This window comes from Cannabis sativa, chromosome 2 (assembly GCF_029168945.1).
Source record: "Cannabis sativa cultivar Pink pepper isolate KNU-18-1 chromosome 2, ASM2916894v1, whole genome shotgun sequence".
In the NCBI taxonomy this organism is placed as follows: Eukaryota; Viridiplantae; Streptophyta; class Magnoliopsida; order Rosales; family Cannabaceae; genus Cannabis; species Cannabis sativa.
The window spans coordinates 15,648,615-15,673,299 of NC_083602.1; the positions used below are offsets into that span (position 1 = coordinate 15,648,615).

At 35.4% G+C, this 24,685-nt stretch overlaps 3 protein-coding genes across 4 annotated transcripts; 1 reads left to right on the forward strand and 2 right to left on the reverse strand.

Moving 5' to 3' along the window:
* The first annotated feature begins 5,180 nt into the window (after window positions 1-5,180).
* Window positions 5,181-9,895, forward strand: LOC133034788 (uncharacterized). Of its 2 annotated transcripts, XR_009686133.1 has the most exons (3): window positions 5,181-8,585; window positions 8,708-8,909; window positions 9,317-9,895. XR_009686133.1 is itself a non-coding variant. In XM_061110177.1 (2 exons), exon 1 carries the CDS (start codon window positions 5,462-5,464, stop codon window positions 8,543-8,545), a length of 3,084 nt encoding a protein of 1,027 aa, XP_060966160.1. In that variant the 5' UTR covers window positions 5,181-5,461; the 3' UTR covers window positions 8,546-8,585; window positions 8,708-9,895. The 2 variants fall into 2 exon arrangements, 1 of the variants encoding a protein (XP_060966160.1); XM_061110177.1 differs by having other exon boundaries at window positions 8,708-9,895.
* Window positions 9,896-10,130: 235 nt separating this feature from the next.
* LOC133034789 (WD repeat-containing protein DWA2-like) lies at window positions 10,131-11,569 on the reverse strand. Its single transcript, XM_061110179.1, has one exon. The coding sequence runs from the start codon at window positions 11,462-11,464 to the stop codon at window positions 10,418-10,420; it is 1,047 nt and encodes a 348-aa protein (XP_060966162.1). The 5' UTR covers window positions 11,465-11,569; the 3' UTR covers window positions 10,131-10,417.
* Window positions 11,570-13,049: 1,480 nt separating this feature from the next.
* Window positions 13,050-16,230, reverse strand: LOC115720787 (uncharacterized). Its single transcript, XM_030649965.2, has 3 exons — window positions 15,398-16,230; window positions 14,520-14,683; window positions 13,050-14,394 (listed from the first exon to the last, which is right to left on the reverse strand). Exons 1-3 carry the CDS (start codon window positions 16,005-16,007, stop codon window positions 13,315-13,317), a joined length of 1,854 nt encoding a protein of 617 aa, XP_030505825.2. The 5' UTR covers window positions 16,008-16,230; the 3' UTR covers window positions 13,050-13,314.
* Window positions 16,231-24,685: the final 8,455 nt, after the last annotated feature.

Sequence of the window (24,685 nt, forward strand, 5' to 3'; positions counted from 1 at the left end):
AACCTTGACTTCTCTTGTTCCGATCACACTCCAATTATTCTGGACTTTAACAATGGCAGCCATGGTAACTTTGTTCATCACTTCCGATTTGAAAATTTATGGTGCCGTGAACCTATGTGCAAAAAAATAGTTAAAGCTTGCTGGGAAGAGAATGGTCAATTGTCTCTTGTTGAAAAAATAAAAATGTGTGGTCTGGCTCTTGATAACTGGGGAAAAAGTCTCAAAGGCAATTTTAAAAAGAGATTGACAAAGAGCAAAAGTGTTATGGCAGCTATAAAACATGATGATAATTCATTTTCTTACCAAGATTATGTTGTAGAGAAGAGTAATTATTTTGAGATACTTGCCCAACAGGAAATATATTGGAAGCAACGATCAAAACAATATTGGCTCAATGCTGGCGATAAAAATAGCAAATACTTCCATGCCTCTGCGAGTGCTAGGAAAAGAAACAACCAAATTCACCAACTTCAAGACTCAAATGGCAACTGGGTTCGATGGGATACTGGTTTGGATAAGGTAATTTCAGAGTATTTTTCAAATCTTTATTCTACTAGTGGTGCTCATCCTGATTTGGTGGTAAATGCAGTTAGTGGCATTGTTAATAGTTCTCAGAATGAGGACTTGCTCCAGCCGGTGACAATTGAAGAAGTTAAAAATGCCTTATTCCAAATGCATCCCGATAAAGCCCCCGGGCCTGACGGAATGGGACCAGGATTTTTCCAAAAGCACTGGGATATCATTGGAGCGGATATTGTTGTCTTGGTTACTGATTTTTTCGATACTGGGGAACTTCCAAGAGACCTCAATACAATCAACCTTGTCTTAATTCCGAAAAAGAAGAACTTTCTGTCTATGAACGACTTGCGGCCTATTGCTCTTTGCAACGTGTTGTATAAAATTGTCTCCAAAGTGATGGCAAATCGAATGCGGGGTATTATTGACAAGATTATCGCAACCACTCAAAGTGCGTTTATTCATGGAAGATTAATCTCTGATAATGTAATGATCGCATTTGAAGTTATGCACTACCTAAAGCGCAAGACAAAAGGGAAAAAAGGCTTCATGGCTCTTAAGCTCGACATGAGCAAAGCCTATGACCGGGTTGAGTGGAGTTATCTTCAGGCAATTATGAGTCGCATGGGTTTTCATGATAAGTGGATCTACCTTATAATGTCGTGTCTCACCTCGGTTTGGTACAATGTTATCCATGGAGGTCATATTGTTGGCCCTATTACTCCAACCCGAGGTATTCGCCAAGGTGACCTTTTATCTACTTATCTCTTTATAGTTTGTGCTGAAGGCTTATTAATGCTCATCAATTCTGCTGAATCAAACCGCATCATCCATGGATGTCGGGTTGCAAGAGGAGCCCCCTCCATCACACACATGCTATTCGCAGATGATAGCTACCTTTTTTGTCAAGCTTCGATTGGTGCAGCCCAAGGTGTTAGAAATCTACTTTATGAGTTTGAACATGCATCTGGTCAAAAGGTCAATATTGCCAAGTCCTCTATATTTTTCAGCCCCAACTCTGATGCTCAAACCCGGTCTCATATTAGCTCTATCCTTGGAATGGCCGAAGCTTCAGATGATAGCCTATACTTAGGCTTACCCAATATCATCGGCCGCAACAAATCAACTATCTTTGGCTTCTTGAAAAATAAAGTTATTGCTCGCCTCAATAGTTGGGATGGCAACTTTCTCTCTCATGCCGGTAAAGAAATTCTTCTCAAAACTGTCATTCAGTCTCTACCTACATATGCCATGAGTGTCTTTCTAATTCCTCTAGGCATCTGTGAAGACATTGAGAAGCTTATGGCGGGATTTTGGTGGAACACCTCATCTAGTAAGGGTCGAGGTATTACTTGGATGTCTTGGGAGAGAATGACTGTTTCAAAAGATGAGGGTGGTATGGGTTTTCGATGCCTTCAAGAGTTCAACCTTGCTATGCTTGCTAAACAAGGTTGGAGATTATTATGTCACCCTGAGTCCCTTGTAGGACGTGTATTCAAGGCAAAATACTTCCCCAATACTGATTATCTCTCAGCTGAACTTGGCAACAACCCCAGTTTTGTGTGGCGCAGTATTTAGGGCGCCCAAAGTGTGGTCCGAACCAGTGCTATTTGAACAATTGGGAATGGACTTACTACAAATATTACTTCCCATCCATGGATTCCACATTCTTCTAACAGGTTTTTTCATCATCTCATCCGACTTTATATGAACAAACTGTTGATTCTCTCTTTACAATTGATGAAAGAAGATGGGATGCTAAAATCATAAACGATTTGTTCAACCACCGGGATGCTACACTGATTCTTGGCATTCCTTTGTCACCAAATGCCGATACTGATTTCTGGTCCTGGTCTGGAGAACGTTCAGGCATTTTCTCTGTGAAAAGTGCTTACACTCTTCTGCAAAATGGCAAGCCCAAGAGCCAAGGAGCTGATAACTCTGGGTTTTGGCGCAAACTGTGGCATCTAAAGATCCCCCCAAAGGTTAAGAACTTTCTGTGGCGTGCTACCTTTGATTGCTTCCCAACATGCCTCCAACTTGTGTCAAAACATGTGAGAATCTCATCCTCTTGCTCGGTATGTAAATCCTATCCTGAAACGACTGTCCATGCTTTATTAAACTGTCAACTTGCTTTGCATTGCTATTCAACATTGGGGATTACTTTGAATATGGCTTTATCATCCTCATTTGGCAATTGGCTCCAAGAAGCTTTCCTAAAACTTGATGAGGATCAAGTATGTCGTGCTGCGATGCTATGTTGGGCCTTGTGGAAAGCAAGAAATGCTACTGTATAGAACAAAAAACAGTCTTCCCATACCGAGATCCTGGCGTCAGCTTGTACAACCCTCGATCACTGGCGAAAAGCTCAAGACAATACATTAGACGATCAGCAAATCGAGTCGCTCATGTTGTAGCAAGGCACTCTCGATTTTTTCCTGGTTGTAGCATTTTTGAGCATAATGCTTGGGCTGATTTAAAAGCCCTCTTGTACTCTGAATGCTAATATTTCAATGAAGTTGCTATTTCATCTTTAAAAAAAAAATATATATCTAGTTATAGTTGGATAGGATTGGAAGTGAGTTGTTGTATTTTAATTAAATTGGATAGGATTTTGGAAGAAACTTTCAAAATCTAACTAAAAACTTGATTTAATCTACATGTAATACATATTAAATACATATTGTATTTATTCATATATATATATATATATATATATTAAAAAACATTTAATTTTTAATAAATTTTGTACAGTAATTATTTTATAATATATATTTTTTTAATATTAAAATTTTGATAAAATAATAAATAAAAATTTATAACCTCTAGAACATTTATCATCAAATTTTTTTCATAAAATGATAAAGCCTCACAAATTAGTAAAATAGAAAGAAAATCATATAAAATGCCACCTAATTTTTTTCTTCTTACATTATATGAATATATGGATATAGATTATTTATAGTATATAGGGGTGTTCGCAGTGCGGGTAATGCAGGTTTAAGTTATTTTCTCAAACTAAACCACATATGCGATTTTTGTAATTTTTTAAATCGTAACCGCACTGCAAGATCTTAAAACTGCGAAAAACTACACTGCGAAAATATGGTGCAGTATGGTGCGATTTATCAAACGTTAAAATAAAAATTAAAAAATTCGTCCAATAAAATTTTAACAATTATTCAAGAAAAAAAAAACTATCTTATTAAACTTTTAACGTCATGATATATATACTAATCAAGTTATTATATTAAATTATTTCTAAAAAATTATATAATATACATATATATATATATATTACATATTATATATATCAATACTAATTTAGCAATAAAAAATTAGAAAAATAAAAAATAAAAATAATTTATATGAATGTTTCTTAAATTTAATTTTGTAAAAATATGAGTTGTTCATATATCAAAAAAGAAATTATAATATAAAAATTAGTATCTTTGTAATGTATAATGTGGTGCAATTTGAATCACAATTATTAAATTTAAAACCTCAAAAACTGTATTTTTTGTGTGGTATAGTATTTATGAAGTGTAGGTAGGGATGCACATTTTCCCCATGGGGATGGGGCCCTACGGGGACCTGCCCCTAATGGGGCGGGAATTCCCCGTCTAAATAAGGAACGGGGCAGGGACGGGGATCAAATTTTGTCCCCGAATATTAAACGGGGTGGGGATGGGGATGCCACTTCCCACCCCGACGGGGATCCGTTTAATTTATTAATTATTTTTTTATTGATATATTATATTTTATATATGCGTTTGTATTTTTTTTTAGTATATTAATATCATTTTTACTATTTTTGAAGTTGTGTTTTTTTTTTATAATAATTAACTATATTGAATAGTAAATAATATGTAATATTTTCTCTTTTATGTAATTTAATAATTTTATACATTTAAATTTTTAAAATAAACTTTATTTTTACAATAGGGGATTCTCCGCCCCGTCCTCGCCCCATTAGGGGATTTCCTGCCCCGTCCCCGATGGGGAATAAGCAGGGATGGGGCGGGGATGGAGATTAAAATTCTTAACAGGGATAGGGACGGTGAGAGCACTCCCCGCTAATTCCCCGCCCCGTGTGCATCCTTAAGTGTAGGCAATTTAATAAACACCTGAATCTAAAATAATATTTAAGTAGCTAAGTGATATTCTTTCAAAAAACAAAAAAGTAGCTAAGTAATATTTCAAGAAAAGCATAGGGAGTATTAAAAACGATAAATACTATTTTGGACTGTTTTGCAAAAGTTACTAATTAGACTCTATGTTTTGTTAAATAACAAAATAGACCTTAAATTTTCCAAAATGGTAAAAATAAGACCACGAGCTCAATTTTCAATAATTTTATTTTTAATATAACCAATTTTAAGACAATTTTTAACACGAACAGATACAGAAAATGTAACTAGTTTTGTCTTAACATCTCTAGATCAGATTATTATTAAGTTTTATTTTGACAAAAAATCAATTCAGAGTCCTATTTGTACAATTTTCAAAAATACAAGGTCTATTTTATCATTTAACAAAACATAGAGTCTAATTGGTAACTTTTATAAAATACATGGTACAAAATATTATTTACCCATTTAAAAAAACCACAGAAAAACCCTAATTTTGTTTATTTTATTTCTTTCTTTTCTTATGCAAAGCCCTAATTTTTGTCGAACGCGTTGCATAAATTGCTGCAAATACAAATAGAATAAGAGGGAGGGAAAGAGCAAATTGCCCCAAGGGAGAACGGCTTCCATTGATTTTGATTTCGACCAAGGGAGGAAGAAGAGGTACCGTTGTCTGTAACCATTTTCTCTCCGTCCAAACATCTTTCCAGAACTAGAAACCTGTTTGATTTGTTTGGCAGTTGAATTTGACCTAGTTCTGATTTCAAGCTTCGGCTTTCTTGTATACTGTTCAAATTGATTTTTTTGAGACAAAAATGGGGGATTCCGATACACGTAATATCCGAAGCATATGCATATTAGCTCATGTCGATCACGGCAAGACCACGCTTGCCGATCACTTGATCGCCTCTTCCGGAGGTGGTTTACTCCACCCTAAGCTCGCCGGGCGTCTCCGGTTCATGGACTATCTCGATGAGGAGCAGCGGCGCGCCATTACCATGAAGAGCTCCTCAATAGGTCTCCGGTATAAGGAGCATTCCATTAACCTTATTGATTCCCCTGGCCATATGGATTTCTGTAGCGAGGTCTCTACGGCGGCGCGATTGAGTGACGGAGCATTAGTTTTGGTTGATGCCGTCGAAGGTGTTCATATCCAAACCCATGCGGTTTTGCGGCAAGCTTGGATTGAGAAGCTAACCCCGTGTTTGGTGCTTAACAAGATTGATAGATTAATTAGTGAGCTTATGTTGAGTCCCATGGAGGCGTATACGAGGTTGTTGAGGATTGTTCATGAAGTCAATGGCATTGTGAGTGCGTATAAGTCTGAGAAATATTTGTCAGAAGTTGATTCGATACTTGCTGGGCCTTCTGGTGAATTTGGAGATGAGAGTCATGAATTTGTAGAGGACGATGAGGAAGATACTTTTCAACCCCAAAAGGGAAATGTGGCATTTGTGTGTGCATTGGATGGATGGGGTTTTACTATACATGATTTCGCCGAGTTCTATGCTTCCAAGCTTGGGGCAAGTGCAGCTGCATTGCAAAAGGCGCTATGGGGTCCTCGGTATTTCAATGCAAAGAGTAAGATGATTGTGGGGAAGAAGGGAATTGGTGGAGGAAGTAAAGCTCGTCCTATGTTTGTTCAGTTTGTGCTTGAGCCACTTTGGCAAGTTTACCAGGCTGCTTTGGATACTGATGGAGACAAAAAGATGCTTGAGAAAGTAATTAAGTCATTTAATCTGTCTGTACCACCTCGGGAGCTTCAAAACAAGGATCCCAAAATTGTACTTCAATCAGTGATGAGCCGTTGGCTTCCTCTGTCTGAAGCAGTGTTATCAATGGTAGTCAAGTGTATGCCTGACCCTATTACAGCACAGGCATTTCGAATTCCACGTTTACTCCCCAAAAGAGAGGTTGTCGTTGATGAAGTTGATTCTGATGTGCTTGCAGAGGCTGAGCTTGTGAGAGCATCGGTTGAAGCTTGTGATTTGAGTCCGGAAGCTCCTTGTGTTGCTTTTGTATCCAAGATGTTTGCTGTTCCGAAGAAAATGCTTCCTCAAAGGAATTCCCAAGGTGAATTCATCAATAATTATATTGATGAAAGTGAAGATGATGACTCGGGCGAATGCTTTCTTGCATTTGCGAGGATCTTTAGTGGGGTTCTTTATTCAGGACAGAAGATTTATGTACTTTCAGCTCTATATGATCCATTAAAAGCAGAGTCAATGCAAAATCATGTACAGGAGGCTGAGTTGCAATCTGTGTACCTAATGATGGGTCAAGGTTTAAACTCTGTTCCTTCTGCTCGTGCAGGAAATGTTGTGGCAATAAGAGGCCTCGGCCAATATATTCTGAAAAGTGCAACTCTTTCTTCCACAAAGAACTCTTGGCCATTCTCAAGTATGGAGTTTCAAGTTGCTCCAACCCTTAGAGTTGCTATTGAACCATCTGATCCTGCAGATATAACTGCATTAATGAAAGGTTTAAAGCTTCTAAACAGAGCAGACCCGTTTGTAGAGGTCACAGTTTCTTCAAGGGGAGAGCATGTTCTGTCTGCTGCAGGGGAAGTTCATCTTGAGAGATGCATAATGGATTTGAAGGAGAGGTTTGCTAGAGTAAGCTTGGAAGTTTCACCGCCTCTTGTTTTTTATAAAGAGACTATTGAGGGAGATGCAATTAATACTCTTGAGAATTTAAAAACTTTAGTTGGGAGCTCAGATTATGTTGAGAGGACCACTCCAAATAAAAGGTGTGTCGTTCGGGTGCAAGTCATAAAGCTACCACCTTCTCTAACTAAGGTTCTTGATGAAAGTTCTGATTTACTTGGAGATATTATTGGTGGTAAGACTGGACATACAAATAAAAGATTCCCAACACAGATATCTAGTCTTACGGACACTGATACTCCAATAGAAACCTTAAGAAAACGCATGATAGATGCTGTGGAGAGTGATATTTTGTCAAGGAACGAGAATGATAAGGACCGGGTAGAAAAGCTAAAAGGAAAATGGCTAAAGCTTCTTAAGAGAATCTGGTCACTTGGACCTCGGCAGATTGGTCCTAACATTCTCTTTACTCCAGATTCTGAAGAAAAAAGTACTGACTCCTCTGTTCTCATTCGCGGTTCCTCTCATGTATCCAACAAACTAGGATTCGTAGATGGTTCCGGTCTCTCTGACATAGCAGACAAGACATCCTCAGAATCAACTCAAGCACTGTATGTTGAGGCAGAGCGTCTTGAGAGTAGCATAGTGTCTGGTTTTCAGCTAGCTACAGCAGCTGGCCCGTTATGTGACGAACCCATGTGGGGTTTGGCATTTGTTGTTGAAGCTTTTATTTCTCCAATGACAGCTCCTGATGAATCTGAAACCTCTCAACTGCAGTCTGAACAATATGGTATCTTTAGTGGTCAGGTTATGACAGCTGTTAAAGATGCTTGTAGAGCATCTGTGTTAGAAAAGAAACCACGACTTGTGGAAGCAATGTACTTTTGCGAGCTAAACACATCGACAGAATATCTGGGTCCTATGTATGCTGTCCTTTCACGAAGGAGGGCGCGGGTTTTGAAAGAAGAAATGCAGGAAGGTTCTCCATTGTTCACGGTGCACGCATATGTTCCTGTATCTGAAAGCTTCGGTTTTGCAGATGAGCTTAGGAGGTGGACTTCCGGGGCTGCAAGTGCTCTCCTTGTGCTTAGCCACTGGGAAGCACTTCCTGAGGATCCTTTCTTTGTCCCCAAAACAGAGGAGGAAATTGAAGAGTTTGGTGATGGCTCTAGTGTGCTCCCTAACACTGCTAGAAAGCTCATCGATAATGTAAGAAGACGGAAGGGCCTTCCAGTTGAGGAAAAAGTAGTACAACATGCAACAAAGCAGAGGACCCTAGCTCGTAAAGTGTAGATGTTCTTTTTTGTGTAGAGGATATATTTTCAGATTATTGGTATGTTTGCACACCATAATTTATGTCAAATTGTTACTTCTGAGTCCTCAAATTTACACTTGTATTCCTATTCATTCTTGTATGATTCTTCTGTTGTTGAAATTCTTAAATGTCTGATTCAGGCACAAGAAAATATGCGTAGACAAAGGAACTTGGATTAGTTGGATGAATGAATGCAACAGTAACTATGCTGACAGATGAAAGAAATAGGCTTTTGACAGAGAATATGGACTCAGTCAATCTATCATTTTCTGCATTTGCTTGAGATGATGGTTCAGGAAGAAAGACATTGCAAGCGATTGAGTTTCTCCTATAAAGAATTTGGTATGTTTCACTCCACTATTGTTTCATGAAGCCATAAATGGTTGTAGTTTAGGTTTTGTTTGGAACTTGAATTTTATCAAAGAAAATTTTATATTTATATAAAAAGAAGTAAGAATAAGATACAGGAAAATGTTTGAATAAATTCATAAAAATTCTTATTTTTATGAAAAATATGACACTAAATTGAGTTATCATTTTTTCTGAAAAATAAAGAGAGAAAACTTTGTCTCAATCTTAGTAAACCAAATAAGAGAACATTTCTTTTTTAATTTACTTTTTTTTTCCTAACTTCTATATTCCAACAAGAAAGTTAATTCTTCTCCACCAGTGGTAACTGGAAAAGAAAACAAAAACATCTAGAGTTTGACCTACATTAATTTTCTATAAAATCTCCATTTTTATCACAGGCCTAGAGGTGCATGAACTGAGATTGCGTATTTGCTCAAATACAAAGTGCTCCCCCATGAACTCTGCAGTTTTTTAAAGAAGAAATAGGTTCAATTCAGACCAACTCTGTTCATGTCTGCTGCTAGATCAACTAGGTGAATGACAGAGTGCTGGATTTCCTTCTCATCTGTTGTTTATTTGTGACTTTAAATTGAGTCTGTCAATCCTGAATTCGAAGTGGTGGAATAGGAGGCAGATTGAATTGAAGAAATTCAAAATTTTCTTCTTGGTTTCAAAAAGCAAATGACAAGGCAGTTTGCTTGCTGTGCCGGGAACATAAAAATCTGTTTGGTGTTGCATGAATTTAACCTATTTTGTTTATTATGTCCTGATTACCATTCCAATTGTATCCAAATTTTTGGTTTGTAAAATTATGAAGATTTGAGATAGCCACCTTTGGCATTATTTATTCTTTGTGTTTTTTTCTTCTTTATTTTGGGTGCAGAAATGTATTTATTAACTGTGTGTATACTTCATAATTCATATTGTTAATACAGGTTATAACACTGAGACAGTATAGAGAGTTTTGACAAATAAAATGAATGCCACTTACCAGTTAAATACAAACAGTGAACATAAGTTTAAACAATTCTATATTTATTTTTGGATTCCACACCCGAATGTTATTATTATTAGTATATTGTAAACAATCAAACAAAATTGTTATGAAATTTAAGTTTATTTTATGAAGATTTTTTTTTTTTAATTTTAAATATTATCAATATATATTAAAAAATGATAATAATTATTATTTTTTATATCAAAGAGCAGCTCTATTTTAAATCCACAGAACGAGTTTAGTTGTCATCTTATCAAATCTGGGGCCACAGGGGTACATTTATCGGTTTGAAATCGAAAAACATTGAACATGCAAGCTTAAAACATGAAACCCCAATCAACAGACCAACAAAATAAGACGCAACCTAACAAGAAATGGGTTGAATTTCTTCTAATTTTCCTCAAATATACCTATCACCAAAAACAAAAGAGAAATTTTGAAAGATGTAAACGAGGTAGCAGTAAATACTACCAACTGCATCGGTGCCATTTGTATGGAACATTCATTTTCTGGATAAAAAGGGCTTTACTGATTCCACGACTACCCTTCCATCGTAAGACAATGACGCAAAGATCCAAGGCTCGCGACAACTCCAAGCAAGGCCATAAACACTGTCTTCATAATCAATATAAGAATGTAGTAATGGGTTTAGATGATTTGCTCTAGTTGGTGAATCAACTACTCTTTCAGATGTAAACTCATCAGCCCACCACAAATTGACAGTTGAGTTTGTACCAGAACTCAGAATAAGCCCTTCGTACTCAGGATTATACTTGACAGCCCATGACCAGTGTGTGTGCCCAGAAAGCTCCTCAATGGGAGTCTTTGGCTTCCTCAGATCCCACAAGCACACTCCAGATTCGTCTTCTGCTGTGACAAGTATGTGCTGCTTCTTGGGATTGTAATCAACATTGCGTACACGAGAGCGCTCAATTGAATTTGTTTTCTTCATTGTTCGTAAGTCCCAAAACTGAAGTGAAGATTCACTAGTCGCCGCAATTGCATTCACATCATGTGGATCCCATGCTCCTCCAGAAAAGTGGTACATACCAGCTGATTCTTGTGATAGTATCTGGATAGCTTTTCTTGGCATATTATCTAAGCTCCATAAGGAAAGATTTTCCTCATCAATACTTATCAGCTTATCATGTTTTCCAGATGGCCACCAAAGAATGCACTTAATCTTACCAACATTTTCCCCAATTGGGGTAATTTTTTCCAACTGAGGGGAATTCAGCTCGCCATACAACTCGGGTATCTGCCATATTGCAGCACCATACGATTCGCCATTAAAGTAGACAGTGGAGAAGATTCGTTGATCGAAGGGACAAGAAGCGAGATCCCAGATCTCGTTTGGGTGCGAAAACAATCCCTCGCATACTAGTTCAGTTCCTCCGGACGAAATCCGGATCAAATGCACCTCATTTTCTTCTTTCAGAGTGAGAGTGCCGGTGAGAAAGGTGGTGTGATCTGTATCAGCTTTCACATCGGATATGCACCTAGCCTGATATTTCAGACCATATCCGATGCCTGACGAACCTCCTTGCATCGCTTCCCTTCCACTACCTAATTCGCTTTCACGATCTCTGGGCCTCTGCGGTATTGTGTCGCCCTTACGATTACAAGAGAGAGATCTCTCTCACATAATACGCGCGTTTCAAAATGATAATAATTATGAATAGGCTAATTAATATTTTTTCTCCCAAACATTACTAAATTATGCCCTGAATTTTTAAGATCGCTAAAAATACAACCTGAACTATTGAGATTGGTAAATTTAAGGATTTTTATCTAATTTTAATAAAAAAATTCTAACATGGATGAAAGTTTAGGGAGCATACATATTAAAGTTCGAGAGCCATGATTTGATAAATATCAAAGTCTGGGAGCATAATTTAGTATATAAACCATCAATGAAACAGTAAAATTGAATGAAACTAGACAAAAGTCCTTAAATCTAACAATTTCTATAGTTCAGGGGAATTTTTAACGGCCAAAAAAATTCAGGGAGCATGATTTGGTACATGTCAAAGTTCAGGGAGAAAAAAGATCCTAATTAGCCTTATAAATATTACACAAACTTAATTTACTGTCTAATTAACAACTATCTTGCTAAACATGACAATAAAAATCTTATATTTTAAAATACAATCTAATTACTAATTAATAATATGTTTCAAACTCAACCTAAAAGGTTAAATATGATGGTTGAGTTTGATTTTGGTAACATATTTGTAATAAGACAAAAACGTCCTCTGCATCTTTAGGCTAATTATAATTTTTTTTTTTTTAAATTTTAACATGTACTAAATCATGTTTTTGAATTTTTCTGTACGTTAAAAATTCTCCCTGAACTATTGAGATTGTTAGATTTAAGGACTTTTGTCTAATTTCATTCAATTTTACTATTTTTGTGATTGTTTATGTACTAAACCATTTTCCAGACTTTGATGTCTACTAAATCATGTGCCTCAAATTTTGATATATACTAAATCATGTCCCCTGAACTTTCATTTAGATTTTTTTTTCACTAAAATTTGATAAAAGTTCTTAAATCCAGTAATGGAGGCATTTTTAACGACCTTAAAAGTTCAAGAGACCTGATTTAATACATGTACAAGTTCGAGGAGCAAAAATTCTAATTAGCTTTTTTTTTTTTAAAAAAAAAAAATTTAGTATTTGGTATTTTCTTTTTACTTTGCAAGTAAATTGTTGTTTAACCTTGGAGACTTGGAGTACTACCGAATTTTTGTATATATTTTGTTTGAGAAATGCTAAAGGGCACTAGTGGTGCCTAGCACCCTTCTATATGAATATCGCTATTGGTCTAACTAAGTATCAGGTCCCATATAATTTATTGTAATAACTTTTAGGGAGTATCGCTAGCTAATCGCAACGCGACATGTGGAGAAAGTGCTAAGTACCACTAGTGCCTAATAGTAATGCTCATTTTGTTCACATGCTTGGTTATAGGGCCCACATATCGTCATTGGTAAACTGCAGATGAGGTGCCACTAGAGTGGTGTTTGGACAAGTTCATTAATAAAAAATGGGATACTTATAGTGCCAGGACTTACTTGCATTGAAAACGAAGCAATGAATTTTACAAATATGTTTACCACAAATATATATACTTTAAAATACAAATAATTTATCTTTCTTGAATTTGTTGGACTCCATAGTGGTGGCATTTCAGTTTCACTATCTGTTCTGTTCTCATACAACTCTTTATATCTATATCTCGATCGAACTATTACAGCCTACACAAAATTTATGGCATCAATCTCAAACTTAGACAAAAAAAGATTATGCCTTCAAAATATAAGGCAGTTGTACAGGTAAAAGTGAAAAAGAAACTATGGAACACAAATAAATATTCCTAGTATTCGCCAGCAGATGCTATGACGGGTGACACACAACAGCCTTGCACGAAAAGTCATCGCCCACCATCCATGCACCAAAATTTTCAAGCCGTTTCTTAAGTAAATCTAAATCCATCTTCACAGACCAGTGAACAAATTTTTTCTCAATGTCTAAAGTAACCACTTTATCATTATTGGAAGAAATATCAACTCCAATGTTTGTTTCGTCAACTCTCTTAATCTTCTTACTCTTTTGCTCCAATAATTTTTCTATTATACCTGCAAAACTTGTGCTCTCTTGGTTATTTGGCATAGACTTCGACATCATTGCAACATCTGAGATAAATTTGTCGACCCAAATATTACGAGCAGAAGTTGAGCTTCTAATGAAGAGAAGTCCTGAGATCTTCCCACTGTAGAAGTCGTAGGTATTATCTTGATCAAAATAAGGATAACCTTGAAGTAGAAGCATGTTTCCCTCAATGAGCAAGGAATTGTATCCTAATTCTATGTTCTTCATTATCACATAGGCTTTCACCAATATGGAAGTCATCATATCTGAATGGAAATCTTGGGAATCTGGCATTTTAAAAGTTGTTACGCTCCTCAAGAAATGGTCTCCGGTGATCACAGGATGTCCTCTACGAGCAAGGTCAAGCAGGAAATCTGACTCGTGGCCAATGAAAATGAAGTTCCAAATATTTAACTTCTCAAAGTTGCAAATCAGGTTCCTTGTGACCATCTCCGATGCTCCATATAGGCTCACAATAACTGCAGTTCCCTGTTTCTGCACTGTGTGAAGAACAGGCCCGAGTTCATCAAAATTCCTAACAACCCTTTCAGGAAGTACTTCTCTGAAACAGAAATCATACCATTTCAGGTTTTTCAATGGCTGCATTTCCAGAAGGTTGAAATCAAGAGAGTTTTCATCCAACAGATTGGAATCAGGTCCAGCAGTTTTACCATAGTTGACACCTGCATCTCTGTGAGAGACACTCAGCGCTCTCTCATTTAAAAAATTAGTGTAAAAATTATAGTAGCCACGAGAATGAATGAATTTAATGAACCAAGGAGTCCATATTCTCTCCCCCATCTTCTTATACCACCCATTTGTTACCTGCATTTGAATTCCATATCTTAATCACATAATAGAAAGATTTACAAAAAAACGAAGAAAAGTTGTCAAAAAATAAGTAACCTAAGAAAATTGAAACCTAACGAAAATAGAAGAACAAGAAGTACCATTCCATCAAGAAATGGCTTAATGCCCTTGGCTTTGTGTTTGTCATACCACAGCCTGAACTCTTTCCAAGGTTTTGGAAAGAGGAGCTGACCCCAAGTGCCTACCAATTGGTAGAGAAAAATTCTGGTTCCATTATCCAATTGTATTTTGTTACCATGTTTACCTGTAATCAGCAAAAACTTACAAATTAAACATTGAAAGCCAGAATTTGTTCATGATATATATGTGTGTATGTATGTAATGTATATAGATATAGTACACATTTATAATAGAATAGAAAAGGCAGGAATCATACAAGACCATATTTTCTTGACAGAAATAATTCTCTACGAAAAAGCACAGCATGAGCCGTGTAAAAGGGAAAGTTGCTATTGTTACATGAGACTTGACTGAGAAAATTATTTGCAAGCAAGCACAAATCCTCAACAAGTTTCGTTATAATGGAAATTGTTTATTCAGAGCTCAACTGAAACTCAATATATTCATAGCGAAATTCAAAATGCCAGGTAATTCTAGACCAACTAGAAGAAGATGTCAGACATTCCTATTGTTTGGTGGAAGAGAAACCAGCAAATTCCATGTAATCCAGACATTAAAATTCCATTCATTGATGAAATTACTTTCCAACTATTAGATAATCAATCAGTTTTGCATACAAACAATTTTACTAATAACACATTATTATTTAACATCAATCATTCAAGCTGAATTATCTTGCAAACATTGCTATGTAAATTGCAACATTTTATACACAATTTAATCACACAATACCTCTCAAACAACGTGTACAGAATCTATGATAACCCAAACATTGGTTCTATCAGTTTTTATGCTTGTTCACGATTCAATTTTAAGAAAACTATAAGCAAAATGGTACCTGGAACAAACCTTGGTCTCTGCAGTGAAGCTCCATAGATGTACGGACGAAAATCTGGATCACCATAATAATAATTCACAATCAAACTCCTAAGAAACTTGTAATAAAGCGGCGATACCTCTAAGTCATCCTCCACGACGAAGGCGAATTCGTCATCGGACTCAGGCCACCAGGCCTCCAGCCACTGGGCTTGAAGTCCAGCATTCTGGGTCCGATAATGGACGAGCTTCTCCCCAAATTTCCAACTGAATCCATCAGCGAACTCCAAAATTCGATGCGAATCCTCCAACATACGATCCACATCAGTGGAGCCATTGACGAATGCGAAGTGGTCGATATAGACGTGGAGGTGTACCCGATCGGAGAGATAATCTGCAGCGGCGAGGGAGCGGAGGCAGCGGGCCAGCGAGTCGAGGCGGTTGTAGGCGAGAACCTTGATGATGAAAGTGAAGTCTCGGTGAGGGGTGTGGGAGGTGTGAAGGGGAAAAGTAGAATGAGGGTTAGGAGTAGGGGTGAAGGCGTGGAGTGTAGAGTGGTAGTAGGAGTAGAAGAAGAGAGCAGCAATGGAAAGGAGGAGGAGAGGCAGCAAATGCCGGTTGGGACCCGCCATTTTTGGTTCGATTCGTGATGAGGTCTGAGTTCGAAGAACGATTCAGAATGGTTCAGATCCTTGAGACACAGAAAGTGAATGACATCTGCATTTTTGAACTCAAACTGAGCTTAAATTAGCAGTTGGACATTGAAACCCCGGGTCTGGTATCAGCCAGCGGCCTAGTTAGGGGTGGTGTTCTTTGATTCATTTTCGAAAGAGAAATGCTTAATGGAAAAATTTGTAAAAACTAACCTTCACAACTTAAAAACTGTTTTAGTGTTTTTTTTTTAATGAAAATAATAACTTTATTAAATCACCGTCTCTCCTACCAAATTAGGCAACAAATCAGTTGGAACAGACTTCAAATTGAAACTGCAATCAGGATATAATATAGAGGCTCTAGCAAAGTTATGCACCACCATATTAGCTGATCTAATAAAATAAATAACATTTTTTTAGATCTTTAAGCATCTCCTTACAAGCTTTAATAATTTGACCAAACATGGAAACCATGTCAATTGGGCTTCGTAAGGCTTGAACAACTGTGAGGCAATCGATTTCAAGTATTACATTCATCCATTGTCGTGCCTTGATCCAACTTAGAGCCTCCCGAATTCCCATTGCTTCGGCTGTTACAGGAGGAAAAAGGCCTTGAAAAGTCTTTGTGCTTCCCTCCATTAATATGTTGGGTTTTATGCCCTAAATAAAACTCATTTTAATATAATCAGATTTACTTATTAATAAAGATCGGAAATAACATTTAAATGCTGCATGGTTCACATGATTTATTTCATGATTATTTACATAATGTATGAATTCTATTTAAGTCCAGAACATATCAATTTGTTAATGATTATAGTGTTGTCAGCACAGTGGAATATAATCTTAATTATATGTTCGAAAGTTTATTCCCTGATTTGTCAGTTCACTGAATTTAGACTGACATGATAATCAGCGATAGGTATTCTTACACCTTGAATAATATGTCCTTTCTAGGACATTGGTAAAGTTTACCAGCATCAGATGTATGGAGTATACATCGGAAGGGACCGATATTGAACTTTGATTAGATATATTAAAATTTACCGTAATATCTATTCAATTCAATATCACCTGTTGATCCTAGATCAAATAATCTTAATCCTGATATGTTTAGGTTCGATCTCAAGAGTATTATACATGTTCTTTGATTTGTTAGTTAAGCCTACTTTTGGGTCAGGGTGATACATACATTTTGGGAACATGATAGTATAATTGAGTGGGAGCGTTAACATAAATATGAAATCTATAACTTCTATAGGGATTTAGAAGTGAAACGATGATATCCTTCGAGCTTGGCTAAACAAAGATAAATGGTGGAGATCTCATTTCACTTCGCTGAAATATCATTTATACGGAGCTAAGTGTTTTAAGGATAAAATACATTGAAGGTGTAACGGTAACTTAGTGCCTTTTCAATGTAGATCATCTATTAGAGGGTCATTGATCACATTAGGATTATAACAATGGATAACTAATGACGTGTCTGTTGGAATTTATTTTACCAGGATCTTAGATCTACTCACAAGTATGTTTATTAACACCCTAAATATGAACTTTCTAAAACGATGAAATAAACACATATAAAGTTAAAGAAACCTTACATTGGGTGCAGCGGAATTAAATGACTCCTTCCGTTCAGATCTCTAACCCTTGTATCCTTTCTGTAGCAGAGTATTATCAAGATCTGAACCTGGATCTCTTTCTCTAAATCCTTGATGCTGAAACTCCTTTGCTGATGATCTTTCTTCACGATCTTCCTCACTATGATTGAGGTATAGCTTGCTGTGTGTGGGCACTACTATTTATAGCATTCCACTAGGGTTAGGTTTGAATTATTTGGCATTAAAATAATGAAAATATCAGTTTAAAAAGCCTACAAAAGTGGCCGGCCATGGCTTGGTGGATTTGGGCCTTGCTTTTTGTAATTTTACAATTTTAACACTTTTGTATCTGATTTTCTCAAAAATACAAATTTTCTAATTCAACCATTTAAATGCCAATTCTAACTATTTAATAACTATAAATAATTATTAAATAATATTGTCATTTATCATATTTATTTATTGAACCATACAAAGTATCATAATTAACAAATATGCCCCTATTAACTCTTTCTTTACAATTTCGCCCTTACTTAGTGAAAATTTCACAAATAGACATAGTCTAATTTGTGAATTATAATTGATTAATCAAAACCAATTACATGAGTCTTACAAACAATATTATCTCAACTAGTGCGGGGACCATGGGTCTATATAACCGAGCTTTCAATAAGTAGATCAAGAATTTAGCACTAAAATTCACTAACTTATTAATTCTTCGTTGAATCCACGCATAGAACTTAGAATTGCACTCTCAGTATATAGAATGCTCTATATGTTCCACCATATAGACGCATCATTAGTTATCCATTGTTATAATCCTAATGTGATCAATGATCCTCTATATGAATGATCTACACTGTAAAGGGATTAGATTACCGTAACACCCTACTATGTATTTTATCCTTAAAACACTTGACCCCGTATAAATGATATTTCAGCTTATGTGAAATGAGTACTCCACCATTTATGTTCGTTTGGTCAAGCTCGAAGGAGATCATCCTTTGCTTACTATTCACCAGATAGAAGCTATAGATTCCATGTTTATGCTAGTGCTCCCACTCAATTGCACTACCGTGTTACCAAAATGTACGTATCACCCTGACCTAAAAGTAGGCTTAACTAACAAATCAAAGAACACGAATAGCCTTTCAAGATTGAGCCTAATCATAACAGGATTAAGAACATTTGATCTAGGATCAACTTGGCGATATTGACTTGAATAGATTTTACGGTAAGTTTAATTAAATCTAAGTCAAAGTTCAATATCGGTCCCTTCCGATGCATACTCCATGCATCCAACCTGAGCTTTACTTTAACCAATGTTCTGGAAAGAACATAGTATTTCTCCAAATACAAGTAAACTCCTGTTGTAGATTATCATATCAGTAAAACCCTGTGTCTGATAAATCTAGGAAACTTTATTCACATAGTCATGTTTACTTTTCAATGTGATGACAACACAATAAACATGATCAAGTATGTGAAAAGGGTTTAAGATGAATTTATAAATCAAATAGACAAGCAATTGATAAAGTGAACCAAAACATACACAAATGAATGAAAAATACTTCTGTTTCTTTATTGATGTTGAATAAAATAGATTACATTGAAATGGAGTTTTATTTAGGGCATAAAACCTAACAGTGTCTATATCGTGGAACATATAGAGCGTTCTATATACTGAGAGTGCAATTCTAAGTTCTATGGGTGGATTCAACGAAGAATTAATAAGTCAGTGAATTTAAGATATAAATTCTTGATCTGCTTATTGGAAGCTCGGATATATAGACCCATGGTCCCCATACTAGTTGAGACCATACTACATGTAAGACTCAGTTAATTGATTTTGATTAATTAATTATAATTCTAAAGTTAGACTATGTCTACTTTATGAATTTTCACTAAGCAAGGGTGAAATTGTAAAGAAAAGAGATTCTAGGTTTATTTATTAATTAAGAGACTTTATATGTCTAATTAATAAATATATTAAATGACAATATTATTTAATAATTAATTTTTAGTTATTAAATAATTAAAATTGGCATTTAAATGGTTGAATTGGAAAATTGGCATTTTTAAAAAAATTAGATACATGAATGATAAAACAGCAAAATTGCATAAGTGAGGCCCATTATCCAAGGCCCATGGCCGGCCACACTTATAGGGTTTTATCATTTATTTTTTCGTTATTTTAATGCCAAATAATTCTAACTTAAACCTAGGTGGTTACCTATAAATAGATAGTGATGGCTCTCATTCACACTTAACTTTGTCAGATGAAAAACTGAGCCTCTATCTATTCTCTATAGCCGAAACCACTTCTCTCTTCTTTTCTTCTCTAAATTTCGTATTCCTTGAGTGAATGAGTGAGTGCCCACACACATCAAGTGGTATCTCAATCATAGTGTGTAAGACTGTGGAAAATCAACCAACAAGAAGGAGAATCAACATCAAAGGAAGGAGAGAAAGAGATCCAGGTTCAGATCTTGGTGATGCTCTGCTACAGAAAGGAATCAAGGGCTAGAGATCTGAACGGAAGGAGTCATTATATTTCGCTGCACCCAATGTAAGGTTTCTTAAACTGTTATGTGTTTATTTCATTATTTTAGAATTCATATTAGGATGTTAATGAAACATACTTGTTAGTAAATCTAGATCCTGGTAAAATATATCCAACATAATAGTCCCCGATTGTCCCGCGCCACCAACCCAATCCCAACCTGTTGAGGGTCCGAAAACAAAGCTGCGTCTACATTAACCTTAACTCTACCAACAATTGGGGCAACCCAATGCTCAGCCGCAGCTTCTAGTAAAAAACCAGAAAAAGTGGTCTCAATCACTGTTTTTTGAGCATTTGCCAATGGTTAAGGAAGTTTTTTGCAGACGAAACTATGCTATCCACTCCCACAGTTTTACCTTGCCACACTTTATCATTCTATGCATTTCACAAAGACCAACAGACGGCCACAATCAATTCTTTTTTCTCTTTATCAGCCTGTTGAAACATCCTCGTGCACCAAACCAGAAAACTTGGGATCTGGTGTGCACCCGTGCCTATCCCAGTCCTTTCCCAACAAGCAGCTGCAGTCGGGCATTCCACCAAAGCATGAATAATGGATTCATCTGCACTAGAGAAAACTAGACACAAGGATGCAACCTCGACATGCTTTGACGGAAGCTGAATCATCGTGGGAAGACAGTCTATACATGCTCTCCAAACTAGATTTTTCACCTTGGGGGGGACTTTAAGACACCAGAAGTTTTTCCAAAATTTGTTCACCACAGTTTCTTCCAAATCAGCAACACCATTGAGAACTTGTAATTGCTTATAAGCACTCCTAACCGTGAACAAACCCGAAGTCTCCATAGACCAAGACAAGCAGTCCGTTGTTGATGAAGGTTGAAGAGGAATTTGGAGGATAAGTTCTCGGTCTCTAGGCTCAAACAAATCATTCAGCAACTCAACATCCCACTCCTTACCATCAATGGTCAACAAATTTTCTACTTTAACATTCACAAGACCTGGATGGGAGGACACAACCATTGGAGTAACATTGTCGGGTAACCAAGGCTCTACTAACACCAGAATTTTGCTACCATTTCCAACAGTCCATCTAACACCACTAGCTACCAATTTTTGAGCTTCAAGAATACTTCGCCAAACATAGCTCGGATTAGGTCCTATAGATGTAGAAAGAAAAGAGCCATTAGGATAGTATCTGGCTTTGAATACCCGAGCAACTAACGAGTTAGTGTTAACACGTAGCCGCCAGCCTTGTTTCCCCAAGAGAGCCAGATTAAAATCCTTTAAATTCCGAAATCCCATTCCTCCCTTTGATTTGTGATGGCAAAGTCTTTTCCAAGACATCCAATGAATACCCAACTTAGTAGACGCTGATGACTGCCACCAATATGTAGCCATTAAACTTTCCATTTCATTTGTTATTTTTGTTGGAAGCATGAAGACGTTCATGGCATAACTTGGTAAAGATTGAGCAGCTACCTTGATAAGTGTTGGGTTTTATGCCCTAAATAAAACTCATTTCAATATAATCAGATTTACTTATTAATATAGATCAGAAATAACATTTAATGTTGCATGGTTCACATGATTTATTTCATGATTATATGTACATAATGTATGAATTCATCTGAAACCCTTTTCACATACTTGATCCTGTTTATTGTGTCGTCAACACATTGGAAAGTAAACATGACTATGTGAATAAAGTTTCCTAGATTTATCAGACACAGGGTTTTACTGATATGATAATCTACAACAAGAGTTTACTTGTATTTGGAGAAATACTATGTTCTTTCCAGAACATTGGTTAAAGTAAAGCTCAGGTTGGATGCATGGAGTATGCATCGGAAGGGACCGATATTGAACTTTGACTTAGATTTATTAAACCTACCGTAATATCTATTCAAGTCAATATCGCCTAGTTGATCCTAGATCAAATGATCTTAATCCTGATATGATTAGGCTCAATCTCGAGAGGCTATTCGTGTTCTTTGATTTGTTAGTTAAGCCTACTTTTAGGTCAGGGTGATACGTACATTTTGGGAACACGGTAGTGCAATTGAGTGGGAGCGCTAGCATAAACATGGAATCTATAGCTTCTATCTGGCGAATAGTAAGCAAAGGATGATCTCCTTCGAGCTTGACCAAACGAACATAAATGGTGGAGTACTCATTTCACATAAGCTGAAATATCATTTATACGGGGTCAAGTGTTTTAAGGAATAAATACATTGTAGGGTGTAACGGTAATTTAATCCCTTTACAGTGTAGATCATTCATATAGAGGATCATTGATCACATTAGGATTATAACAATGGATAACTAATGATGTGTCTATATGGTGGAACATATAGAGCATTCTATATACTGAGAGTGCAATTCTAAGTTCTATGCGTGGATTCAACGAAGAATTAATAAGTTAGTGAATTTTAGTGCTAAATTCTTGATCTACTTATTGGAAGCTCGGTTATATAGACCCATGGTCCCCCCACTAGTTGAGATAATATTGCTTGTAAGACTCATGTAATTGGTTTTGATTAATCAATTATAATTCACAAGTTAGACTATGTCTATTTGTGAATTTTTCACTAAGTAAGGGCGAAATTGTAAAGAAAGAGTTTTAAGGGCATATTTGTTAATTATGATACTTTGTATGGTTCAATTAATAAATATGATAAATGACAATATTATTTAATAATTATTTATAGTTATTAAATAGTTAGAATTGGCATTTAAATGGTTGAATTTGAAAATTGGCGTTTTTGAGAAAATCAGATGCAGAAAAGATAAAACTGCAAAATTGCAAAAAGTAAGGCCCAAATCCACTTGTATAGGGCTGGCCACTTTTGTAGGAAATTTAAACTGATTTTTTCATTATTTTAATGCCAAATAATTCAAACCTAACCCTAGTGGAATGCTATAAATAGATAGTGAAGGCTTCAGAAAATTGACACTAAATTTCTACACTTTTCTTCTGACACTTTCTGAATCAGAAAAACCTGAGCCTCCACTCTCTTCTCTAGCCGCCACTCTCTCTCTCTTTTCTTCCTCAATATTTCGAACCTCTCTTAGTGATTAGAGTAGTGCCCACACACATCAAGTGATACCTCAATCATAGTGAGGAAGATCGTGAAGAAAGATCATCAGCAAAGGAGATTCAGCATCAAAGATTCAGAGAAAGAGATCCAGGTTCAGATATTGATAATGCTCTGCTACAGAAAGGAATCAAGGGCTAGATATCTGAACGGAAGGAGTCATTATATTCCGCTGCACCCAATGTAAGGTTTCCTAAACTTTATATGTGTTTATTTCATCGTTTTAGAAAGTTCATATTTAGGATGTTAATAAACATACTTGTGAGTAGATCTAAGATCCTGGTAAAATAAATTCCAACAACTGGCCTCAGAGCCATGGTAATTGATTTACTTACATGTAATTTGGACTTTAAAACGATTGTTTGTATGTTCTTTGGATGGTATCATGTTGTATTGAGTGTTATTTGATGATTGATTGATGATTGTGAAATTTTCGTGAAAAATAATTGTTATTTCGGTTCTGGCATTATTTTTATTGGATAGTATGGAAAAAATTAAGCAAGTTAGCCTTTTACAGAACTCAATTTGGATTTTATTTGAATTAGTTATGATTTTTGAAGATTTGACAAAATCGGAAATTTTGTCTTGATAGTTTCCTGCGATCGCAGAACTGTCCGTACAGTTTCGAATTTTTTCAATTTTCTTCAATTTTTCATACTTTTTCATGGAATTAACTTCCAATTTTTTGTATGGTTTTGTATATATACTATTACTATTCCTAATTCAATTCTAATTATCATTTTGAATTAATTTAAATTTTTTTTAATTTAATTCAAGATATTAGTGTAATTTGAATTTGAATAGAATTAGTATTTATCTTTTTGCTTAAAAATCTATCTTATTTTTAAATTTGATTATATTTTTTTTAAATTTAAGGTCAGATATTTTAAGATATTTATAATATCTTTTAAGATATTTTAAAAATATCTTATCTTTTAAGATTTTTTAATTAAATCTTTTTAGATATTTTGACCATATTTAAATTTAAAATAAGATATTTATAATCATGTAATTTTAAATAGATATAAGATATTTTGCTAATTTTTTAAATTTTGTTATTTTATTTATTTAAATTACATTTAAAAATTTGAGAAAGATATTTATTTATCTTTTCTAATTTTTTATTTAATTTTTATTTATAAAATAACATTTAAAATTTAAAAGTAGTTAGCAAATTTTCGAAATGATATTTAGGTTGGTTGAAACCTAATTTTCAAAAATTGTAGGTTTAATTTTAAATTTTTTTAAATTTCGAATTTTTTTCTTAAATTTTTTAAAAAAATTTCGAAATTTTTTAATTTTTTAATTTTTTTAATTTTTTAATTTTTTTTTTATTTAATTAATTATTTTCGAAATTAAATATTTATTTAAAATTAAATAAATCCTACATCCAACTATCCAGCTAACCTTGTTGCAGGAGTATGTGGTTTT